At 34.4% G+C, this 12199-nt stretch overlaps 1 protein-coding gene across 1 annotated transcript in view; it reads left to right on the top strand.

Annotated features, from left to right (window-relative positions):
* Positions 1-12199, top strand: part of LOC107752862 (plexin-A1-like) — a gene marked incomplete at its 3' end in the record, with an annotated part of 78658 nt that overhangs the window by 22024 nt on the left and 44435 nt on the right. Inside the window, exon 3 of the mRNA XM_016568933.1 lies at positions 4341-4523. Within this exon, the coding sequence (XP_016424419.1) occupies positions 4341-4523 (183 nt within the window). The remainder of the gene's footprint in view (positions 1-4340; positions 4524-12199) is intronic.

Genomic DNA, 12199 nt, shown 5'->3' with positions numbered 1-12199 from the left:
ACACACACACACACACACACACACACACACACACACACACACATGCATGTCTATTTTTGTGTTGTTGTGTGTGTATTGGTGTCCCTCTGCAACCTGTTTAGTCCTGCATTAGTTTTCACCTCACTAGTAAAGTGTGAATGTGTGTTCGTGTGTGTGAGAGAATGTAATTACTTTAGCACACACACTTTTGAGTGAATGTAATGCTCATCTTGTCTGTGTGACACATGAGGATTGAGAGAATACTGCATCAAATCAGCCGTCAATCGAGTGTGAAATAGCAGTGGGACTAGAGCTCAGAGCATAATAAGCGCTCATGACCTTATACTGCCTTCTGAGAGGCCTGCTTTGGGCCAAATTATCACATACACTACTATTCAAAAGTTTGGTGTTTGTAAGATATGTGTGTTTTTTTTTTTTTTGGAAAGAAATTATTACTTTTATTCACCAAGGATGCATTAAATTGATAAAAAGTGACAGTAAAGACATTTATAATGTTCTAAAAGATTTCTAATGCTACTCTTTTGAACTTTCGATTCATTAAAAAAATCCTGAAAAATAAAATTGATCACAGTTTCCACAAAAATATATATTGGGTAATACAACTGTTTTCAACATTGATAATAATCAGAAATGTTTCTTGAGCAGCAAATCAGCATATTAGAATGATTTCTGAAGATCATGTGACACTGAAGACTGCAGTAATGATGCTGAAAATACAGCTTTGATCACAGAAATAAATTACAGTTTAACATATACTCACATAGAAAACTTTTATTTAAAATTGTAATAATATTTCACAATATTACAGTTTTTACTCTATTTTTTTTAATCAAATAAATCCATGCTTAGTGAGCAGAAGAGACTTCTTTCAAAAACATAAAAAATTGACTCCAAACTTTTGAATAGTAGGGTACGACGGGGCTAAAGGCGCCTTTGATATTATTTTCCTTTAAACCACTAGATGGCAAAAAAACGTGGCGTGGCACTTTCCAAAACATTCGCTTTTCAAGATGCATGTGCAAATGTGGCTGATCTTTGACGCGATCGCGCGCAGCAGCGCAAAGTTGATTCTGTGCTTACTTGATCTAATATTTTATGTTTTTTTTTAAATGTTGTAGATTTAAGTAGCAAATGAGAATCGCTAAAATTAATGCATATATTTTGAGACAAAGGTCTTAACGTTTTTTCAGTTTTAAGATAATTAAAGCAACAGTTTTTAAATAATAAAAGAATATGTAAAAGTATGGTATTTGGGGTAAAAAACACAAAAGTATATATTTTTTCTGCAATTATAAATTTTAGGTGCAGTGAAAAGCACTTTTTTTTCTTAAGGTGTGCCTTTAGCCACATTGTACCCTACTATATGTGACCCTGGAGATTGCTACAAATATACCCCAGTGACTTAAGACTGCTTTTGTGCTCCAGGGTCACATATATCTTTACAAAGAAGGCAATTCTATAATGCATTGCATCATGCTTAGTGAAAAACACTATCCAGTACAAATTTCTGCTCTGTTTTCTGTACAGGGGTTCACAGGGATTTCCTTTATGCTAATAGTTTAAAGTCTGACTACACAAGGCTGATATTTAAATAAGCTCAGCTCATGATGGCATAAAGATGTTGAATTAAATTACTTTTGATGTTTTCAAAGCGATAAATCCCCCAGCCGAGCTTTCAGTGTGTGTGCGAGTGTCTGACTGCTTGACATCAGGTTTTTAGCTCAGAGGAGGAAAAGCGAGTTTGCTAAGTGAATTGATGCCCGTCTGACTCCTTCCTCCTTCTTTTCTTCTCTTTCCTTTTCTGACTGCTTGACATCAGGTTTTTAGCTCAGAGGAGGAAAAGCGAGTTTGCTAAGTGAATTGATGCCCGTCTGACTCCTTCCTCCTTCTTTTCTTCTCTTTCCTTTCTTCCTGCTGTGAGCTAGAGACTCTTCTGGATGGATTAAGACAGAGAGAAAAGGGGAGGTGAAGAGAGAAAGACACAGAGAAAGAAAGGTTATTGATGTCACACACACACACACACACACGTTTACTTAGCCTTCTGAATGAGCACATACCACAGACTGTTGTTTATATATAAAGCAAAGACTAACCTAAACTCTAACCCTAAAAGAAAATTTCACAACATTTACTTTAAATCATTTTTACCTTTTAAGATCGTGACCAGAGGAAGGTTTTGTCAGATTTATCTCACTTCAGGAGTTTTCTTTTCCAAGGTACAGCTGTAAAGTGTGGCAAGTTAGCCAAAAATATTTTGCCCTTTACACATTTTTTAAAAACTTTAAATGTAGATGCTACATGCACTTTTACAAGTTGTTTGAACTGAAATGTGTGTTGGCAGTGCGTGTACACAACCACCCTATAATGATAACATTTTTTTCCCCCTTTCTCAAATCGAGCCGATCTCAGATGCCTGTCTGTGTGACGTCACACAGACAGGCCATCTACAGAAGTGAGTGTAAGGTTTTTTTAACGAGCCTTTCCTAATAATGTGCTAATTAGCAAGTCTCACGATGAATGCGGCTAAAGTAAACAGTCTCTCTGAGAGCAGCTTGGAAGAGAGGGGCGGGGTCAGCAGAGCTCATTAACATTTAAAGGAAAATGGTACAAAATGGCTTGCTCTGAAAAGAGCTGTTTTTGACCCTTAGTCCTCCTTTCCGTTCTTTCAATCGCTTTACGTATACGTCGACTTTCCATGTCCATTATTGTGAAACCCGCAAGACACAACAACAACAACACAGCTCCGATCACAGCGTCCTCCATCCTTCTGTTGTTAACGTTGTTTTTATTTGTTTCTGTTGTTGAACGCCGCGCACAAATGACGACCGGCTTACGTCACTTCTTAGTACACACTGTCGGTGCGAATGCAACCCTTTAAATAGTACTGGGAAATAGTTCGCGCAAAATCGTCCCAGTACTTTAGTACTGTACATTTAGTTCTGGAACTAAAGCGGTGCGAAAGGCCCTTATATCGATAATGATTTAGAATGAGCTGTCAGGTTACAGAAGAAATGCTTCTGTAGAAGCCAAGAAAGTGATATCAGTAAGCCATGACAACTTATGCATTTACATTTCTTTAATCAAACAAGTTGAGCTATTTCAACTTTTTTATATGAGATTCATCTGGATTTTCTAAGTCAGTTTAATATTATTTAAGTTGAAATTACTAATGCAACCAAGTTGATTATACTTACAATTTAAGGCAGCATAAGTTTTTAAGTTGAAATAGGTGAAAAAGTTTTACAGTTTAATTAAGTAGGTGAAAAAGTTTTACAGTTTAATTAAGTAGTCGTGTAAAATCATCTTAAATTATTCAGTTCCTTGATTTGTTTTATGGGACGAGTAATTCATTCATTCATTCCAAACACAATACTCTACTAATGCGGTATTTTCCAAAATAAAATGCATGCATAAAAATGGTGAATACATGAAATGGTGAAAAATAATGGGGGAAAAAGTCTATATGTACACTGTTTAAATGTTTGGGTATAATATCTTTTTCTTTAAAAAAATAAAAAAATAATATTTTGTATTCATCAAGGATGCATTGAATTGATCAAAAGTGACATTAAAGACATTTATAATCTTGCAAAAGATTTCTATTTCAAATAAATGCTGTTCTTTTGAATTTTCTATTCATCTGTGAATCCTGAAAAATAAAATGTATCACGGCTTCCACAAAAATATTGTGCAGCGCAACTGTTTTCAACATTGATAATAATTAGAAATGTTTCTTGAGCAGCAAATCGGTATATTAGAATGATTTCTGAAGATCATGTGACACTGAAGACTGGAGTAATGATGCTGAAAATTCAGCTTTGATCACAGATTTTAATTACATTTTAACATTTATTCACATAGAAAACTGTTATTTTAAATTGTAATAATATTTCACAATTTTACTGTATTTTTAATCAACTAAATTCTTTGGTAAGCAGAAGAGACTTCTTTCAAAAACATTTAAAAAAATCTTACCCACCCCAGACTTTTAAACGGTAGTGTATATATCACATAAATAACAGATACTTAAAAATGGCAGTCTGTTGGGAAATGAAAAGAACAGTAAATTGGTTTTATAGTTATTGTAAATATCTGTTAGCCTTTTCCCACTCTCTAACTTTCATGTCCTCACGTCCCCTTTCCAGGGTTTCCTGCAATACAGTGACCTTGTGTTTCCATTTTGTCATCCATGTGATAAATAACCTTACCGCTGTGTGTGTGTGTGTGACTTCCACTGACATTGTTTTCAGGAAAACCCGCCCTAACAGTCTGTCTTACCCAGCCATTGACCTTTAGGTGGAGTCCCTTTTTCTAACCCTCCCTCCGTTTGTCTGTTTCAGCCTCTCCAGATCGACGATAACTTCTGTGGGCAGGATTTTAACCAGCCTCTAGGGGGCACCAGCACTATCGAGGGCATTCCGCTCTTCATAGACAAAGATGACGGAATGACTTCGGTAGCTGCTTACGATTACCGCGGAAACACGGTGGTTTTCGCAGGAACACGCAACGGCCGAATGAAGAAGGTAAGAGTCGCAGAGTTTCACATCTTATGGTCTTTGATACTCTGTGTGCATTATTGGTATCTTCTGGGGTTTTATTTTAGAGAACCTCTTTGTTTGGTTGACTTACATTGCAGAACGCAAGAAAATGGTATTTTGTAGAGGTTTATGATGCAACCTTGGTGTTTTGTGTTGTACATTTGTTTAAAGTTGCTGACAAATGTTAAAGGAAACATTAAATCAAGTTTAGTTTCTTCATGTATGACTGATTTATTGATGCATATTATTCCACGAAGTTACTTTTTCGTTTTTCATACGAATGAGTTTGCTCCACTACTTCAGATTTAATAGAAACCATCAACCAACTAGTTAAACTGACAAAACTGTTAAAGAGAACATGAAATCAAAACTGCTCCTGTTTAGTTTCTTAATGTATGTTCCTGCTTATATTCCGAAATATTTATCAGATTGCCCTGCTTCTGAAATCGCTTTTCATCCGATATCAATTAGGCTTGAACTGTTGGTTAAAGTTAACAATGGCAAATGCTGTTTTAATGTTGCCTTTAAAACTAAAGCATGTCCTTATCCAGTGATGAATGCTGATTAGGTTCAGTTGTTGTGCTTGGGACTGTAAGTACATATTAAATGGTGTAGATGTCTACAGCAGACATTTGAAGATGATTGAGACATTGCATGCGATAATATAGCATTCACCATTAAATGAATCACTTATGCTTACGTTATTGTTACTTGTAAGTCTTTTTTAAATACAGCTGGAGCTTGAGACATTTCTGAATTTGGACTGTGTGCTTTGGCTCAAGTATTCAAGGAGTAGTTTGGCATCGTGGCTCATTTTTGCGGTTTTGAGGTGTGAAATGTGCAGCATGCATCAGGTGTGTGTGTGTGTGTGTGTGTGCGTGTATGATGAGCTCAGAATGAGGTGCTTTCAGCATGTTTTTTATTTTAGAGAACCTCTTTGTTTGGTTGACTTACATTGCAGAATGCAAGAAAATGGTATTTTGTAGAGGTTTATGATGCAACCTTGGTGTTTTGTGTTGTACATTTGTTTAAAGTTGCTGACAAATGTTAAAGGAAACATTAAATCAAGTTTAGTTTCTTCATGTATGACTGATTTATTGATGCATATTATTCCACGAAGTTACTTTTTCGTTTTTCATACGAATGAGTTTGCTCCACTACTTCAGATTTAATAGAAACCATCAACCAACTAGTTAAACTGACAAAACTGTTAAAGAGAACATGAAATCAAAACTGCTCCTGTTTAGTTTCTTAATGTATGTTCCTGCTTATATTCCGAAATATTTATCAGATTGCCCTGCTTCTGAAATCGCTTTTCATCCGATATCAATTAGGCTTGAACTGTTGGTTAAAGTTAACAATGGCAAATGCTGTTTTAATGTTGCCTTTAAAACTAAAGCATGTCCTTATCCAGTGATGAATGCTGATTAGGTTCAGTTGTTGTGCTTGGGACTGTAAGTACATATTAAATGGTGTAGATGTCTACAGCAGACATTTGAAGATGATTGAGACATTGCATGCGATAATATAGCATTCACCATTAAATGAATCACTTATGCTTACGTTATTGTTACTTGTAAGTCTTTTTTAAATACAGCTGGAGCTTGAGACATTTCTGAATTTGGACTGTGTGCTTTGGCTCAAGTATTCAAGGAGTAGTTTGGCATCGTGGCTCATTTTTGCGGTTTTGAGGTGTGAAATGTGCAGCATGCATCAGGTGTGTGTGTGTGTGTGTGTGTTCACACTCACTGGAGCATCACATGATGGATTCACTGAGATGTGAAATGGAGGACAGACTCTGTCCATCCCTGAGAGACGGACTGAAGATGTGAATGAAATATCCAGCAGCTTAATGTTATGTATGACAGTCAATCACAGAAGTGCTCTTCTCACACAGCATCGTCCTCTACTGTGTGTCTTTAGTTACACGAATAATCTTTCACTTTTTATGTTTTCAGGTTCATCGGTTTGTAGTATTAGGACTCTTTTCATATTTAGTCTTGTAGTGTGAACCTAAATCGGTTCAGAATCACAGTTTGCTTTAATTGGTTGAGTTGAAAGTGGTTTTCAGATCTTGGGCATCAGCCACTATAGTTGATGTGTAATTTGCATGCTTTCATGTTCCCTTATGCATCATAACTTTCAATGCAGAAGTAAGTTATTTACTGTGAATGTGCGAGACTTCAGATTCATTCACTGCTGAATACCTTGAAAAATAACAAAGTGCAGTAAACCGTAAAACTATTTGCAATACAAACAAGAGTGCTTATGATTACGGTAATAAATTAAAATAATGTTATAACAAATACCAATTTGCAATATCGAGCAGCATAACAGGCTGCTTGATATTGCAAACTGGTATTTGTTATAATATTATTTTTGTACAGCTAAAATAACTGGAAGCATCACACATTCAAGATACAGATGCCAGTGTCCGCTCGTACATTAAAAATAAGTAGTTGACCGATATATCGGCCGATATTTGGCATTTTTATTTGCCCAAATAATTTTTTCTGTTTGGACAACACGTGTTCAAGAAGTTATAAGTTAGAATAAAAGAAATTAAAAATATATATGCTATTTTTTAAATTTTTTTAAATTTATTTTATCAAGTTCAAATTATTTTTGTCTCCAATTTGATTCATTTTAAAATGTAAAAATGTAAAATTTATTTTTATTTTAGTAAATATGTAAAAGACATTTAGTTGCACAACTGCTAATTGGAAGCATCACACATTCAAGATACAGATGCCAGTGTCCGCTCGTACATTAAAAATAAGTAGTTGACCGATATATCGGCCGATATTTGGCATTTTTATTTGCCCAAATAATTTTTTCTGTTTGGACAACACGTGTTCAAGAAGTTATAAGTTAGAATAAAAGAAATTAAAAATATATATGCTATTTTTTTAAATTTTTTTAAATTTATTTTATCAAGTTCAAATTATTTTTGTCTCCAATTTGATTCATTTTAAAATTTAAAAATGTAAAATTTATTTTTATTTGAGTAAATATGTAAAAGACATTTAGTTGCACAACTGCTAATCTTTAAATTAAATAGTGTGATGTGATATATATATATCGACTTTATATCGGCCATCAAAAAACATATCGGTTGACCACTACTCTTATACACACTCTTAGCTGCTTGTTTTCAAATAAATTGCCTTCAGAAAGCACCTCAGATTTGTTGCATCATTTTGGGGGTCTTTTGAAATAGGAGTTTAGTTACCAAAGAGGCAACAGGCTCTTACACTATAGTTCTAACCTGGCATAACATCATAAAGCGACAAGATATTAAATGCAATTAATATTTTGTAGATTCTTTACACACATACACCATTGTCAAGTTACTTGACGTCTGAAGCAGCTTTGTGTCGTGCCTGGTTAGGAGTGTTTTAGCTGGTAGTTGTTGGCGAGTGTCTGGCGATGCTGAAGCTGGATTAGTCCCGCTGATCTGGAGCGTCGCAGCAGAGGGCACGTCTGGGCACGAGGAACTCGTCTTGAGCTCGTCCCGTCAGGGTTTACCGCACTAGACGATTCAGTCTGGTCAAATCAACAACAGATGGACGAGCCAACTGGGCCGAACACACACACACACACACGCACACACACACACACTGCGGTCTGAAGTCACGGTAAAGTCAGCCAGCCCCGCTCTCTCTGTAATAATGTTGTTAATTATGGCTCCAAACTGCTGCGGATTCCTCCGTTGAGCTTTTCTGGTCTTGAGTGTCAATCAATAGCAGGTGTTTGTTTGTCCTCTTTTACCACACACCCTGAATTCAGTGTCAAATATAAAGCAAAACGAATATAAACAATGATTTTGATGTATATTGTGTCATCAGACGCTAATCCTGAGGGTTGATTTGAGCTTTGCTGTTTTTAGAAGTTAAACTTCTTGTAAGCTCAGGATTGATCTACTGACCCACTGACCTCTTGACCTCCATGACCTCAACAGATGACAGTTTATAGAGTCACTTGATCTCTCTCTGGCACTTTTTCTGTCTCGCTCACTCTTTCTAATGTTGTCAGTGATAGTCACTGGTAGTGGTTGCATGCTTGTACATAGTTTAAATCACTGTTATTAATGGTGTTTTCTAATTCACCACCCTGCATCACGTTTGCTGAACGAAATTCACAAGTTGTTTCTTACTAATTTTGAGGTGCTGATTCCAAAAATAGTGTCTGTTTTCAGTGATATCGGCCATTAAAGTGAAATTACTATATATATATAACACTTTATTTAACAAAATTTTAACAACAAATCATACAATCCATCTTAATTAAAATCCACACAAAACACCAAATATATTATTCAATACAGCTTGAGAAAAATAAATCATTGTCTATAACAATGCACAAAACATCTTCATAATTCCATACATCTTTAAAACCCTCAATATTATTCATTAATTTATAAAACATAAATTCATGTCTTATTCTTGCTTTAATAAGACTTCTGAAAGTACCATCAACAACATTTCCTTCCTTCCCTTCTACTTTTTTCCTTCTAGTTAGAACAATTGCGGTCTTTGCTTGGCTAACAATAAAATTTAATAAACGCCCCTTTTTTCTACTTTCTTTCCAATATTTAACACCATAAATAAAACCAACATTGAAGCCTACAAACATTCTTGAAACCTTAAAAAAATAAGATTAAATCTATTACCATACAAAAAACAATGGAATATTGTTTCTCTAGTTTCACAGAAAGGGCACTTACTTTCAACAGACCGGTTAATAATACTTATAAATGCATTCACAGCAACAATTCCATGTAATAATTTACATTGCAAGTCTCCAGTAATTTTGGTCAATGGTGGTTTATACAATATTCTCCATTCAGGTTTACAATTCTCATCAACCCCAAAGTGTGATTTCCAAGGGATATCTGTTTTACTCTTGAGCTTATCTTTGTTCAACACTTTAACGCTCATCTCATAAAGTTTTTTCCCCACAACTGAGCGTATTTCCAAACTCTTTGCTCTCATATCATTAAGCAATGGGTGAGAAAAATCTTCTGCAAAATCCGGTGAAACCTCCATATTTGGGAAAGAGTCGCTGAGGTGCACATCCATTATTGTATCCGATTATTAAACTCATCTCTTCTTCAGTTAAAAGTCTTTTAACTCTCTCCAAGAAAGCTCCAACTATCCTCCTTGAGTTTATTCACTGCGCCGTTGCATCAAATCTATCAAAGTTGCATCCACATATGTCCAAAAATTGCCACAAGGTGACCACTTTCACATTTATCAAGCTTTGGGTTATTTCAGAAAATGACTTTTCACCAATGTCCAATCTTGCTCCTGCCACTAAAGGTTCCTTCAGGATCCAAAACAATGACAATGCAGGTGTCTTCCTTGATATTTTCATAAAACCCCAAGCTTTCAAAACACTGTAATAATACAAGCTAAGCAGCCCAGCTGCAATTGCTTTGGCAATACAAATGTATAGTTTTTGTCATGCCAATAAAGCACACTTAAATTGAAATTGAGAGAGAGAGAGAGATGGATAATAACTGATTACATCATGTCTGGATTACGTAATCAGATTCCAAAAGTCAAGCCTACTTGTAACTCCTGCCACTAAAGGTTCCTTCAGGATCCAAAACAATGACAATGCAGGTGTCTTCCTTGATATTTTCATAAAACCCCAAGCTTTCAAAACACTGTAATAATACAAGCGTAGATCATTCAAGTTTTTGTCCACATACTTGGTCCAAAAAAAGATTTTTAGCGAGTCCCATTCCCCCCACTGATCTGATGTTTCCAGCACATGTAGATTATATTATGCCATATTACTCTATTATATTAATTAGATGTATATTTTGCTTCTGTAAATATGTCTAATCCCTTATTTTATTTTATTTCTAGTTTATATACTTACATACATTAGTAATTCATTTTGCACTACATGCTAATACTTTTTATATATTATTATTATTATTCTTTTTCTTTCTGTTAATACATATATGCACTATTTGTAGGCAGCCCAGCTGCAATTGCTTTGGTAATACAAATGTATAGTTTTTGTCATGCCAATAAAGCACTCTTAAATTGAAATTGAGCGAGAGAGAATGGATAATAACTGATTGCATTATGTCTGGATTACGTAATCAGATTCCAAAAGTCAAGCCTACTTGTAATTAAAGTATATTACATTGTAAAATGCTCATAATCAGATTACACTTATTTTTTTTACAATTTATGGAGATGGTAAACAAACTAAATATTTATTTTTTTAGTGTTCAAGTGTTTATTATTATTATTATTCCTCATACTTGCATACATTAGTAATTCATTTTGCACTACATGCTAATACTTTTTATATATTATTACTATTACTATTATTATTATTCTTTTTCTTTCTGTTAATACATATATGCACTATTTGTAAGCAGCCCAGCTGCAATTGCTTTGGTAATACAAATGTATAGTTTTTGTCATGCCAATAAAGCACACTTAAATTGAAATTGAGAGAGAGAGAGAGATGGATAATAACTGATTACATCATGTCTGGATTACGTAATCAGATTCCAAAAGTCAAGCCTACTTGTAATTAAAGTATATTACATTGTAAAATGCTCATCAGATTGCACTAATTTTTTCTATGGATTACAATTTATGGAGATGGTAAACAAATTAAATATTTATTTTTTTAGTGTTCAAGTGTTTAAATAAGTTATTTTACATTTTTATGATTTAATTAATTATTAGCTTTTTATCAACTCACAAACCCACTGCAGTTCTTGCATTGAGCCCAATTTGGGAAACCCTGGATTAGTGTAATTTAATGCATTTTATGATGATAAAATTATATTTACTTTCTCTTTGCTTTTTCTATCAATATGGTACATTTATTGGCAAGTTTAAAACAAGTTAGATAAAAAGTAATTAGTAGTAGTCAGAAGTAAAAAGTAGTCAGAATACATTAGCTATGTACATTAACACTTAATATTTAAGTGGAGTTTGTACTCCATACATGGATTATTTCTCAAAGCAATTTTTACTATATTTTTGATCAAATAAATGCAGCCTTAGTGAGCAGAAGAGAGACAAACCAAATACAGGTTTATGTAACATTTAAGCAACATTTGCTTTCACTCTAAGACATAGTTGAAGTGAATTACATTTTTTAAACTGTTATTGATGTTTCAAATAGTGAGATATATATATACAGTATATGTCAGAACAGTTCAAATGTCAATGTGATTTGACTGACTTTTTAGCTGAATAATATTGGAAAAGTGGAAAGATTTAAACCTGTGATAGAAGCACTTTGCTCTTTGAATATCTAATTGAAACTCTGAAGAGAAAGTATGGTTTTTATCCCTCTTAGCAATAAATGACTACGAGTATTCAGTTTCAATATTGATTGAGTATCATAAGTGCAAGTTCACCAAAATAATACTTAAGTGTAGTAATGAAGTACAATTACTGCAGTATTGGATCTCTGACAGCTGTCAGGTTCATTGTGCTCTGCCGATTATGTTTCATGATGTAGGATGTAAATTAAATTACAGTCTCCATGAACGAGAGGAGCTTTAAGAGGATCTCATGCAGAAGAATGAATGAGAAGATCATCTCTGTTAATGCTCACTTTCTTTTCATTCACAGCAGCGTCTCTCCTCCAGTACTGATGGTGTTTATGCTGACGTA

Source organism: Sinocyclocheilus rhinocerous, unplaced genomic scaffold, assembly GCF_001515625.1.
Source record: "Sinocyclocheilus rhinocerous isolate Xijiao unplaced genomic scaffold, SAMN03320098_v1.1 scaffold291, whole genome shotgun sequence".
Lineage (NCBI taxonomy): Eukaryota > Metazoa > Chordata > Actinopteri > Cypriniformes > Cyprinidae > Sinocyclocheilus > Sinocyclocheilus rhinocerous.
Note: the sequence above shows the minus strand (reverse complement) of the source record. Positions and strands in the feature narration are given on the sequence as shown.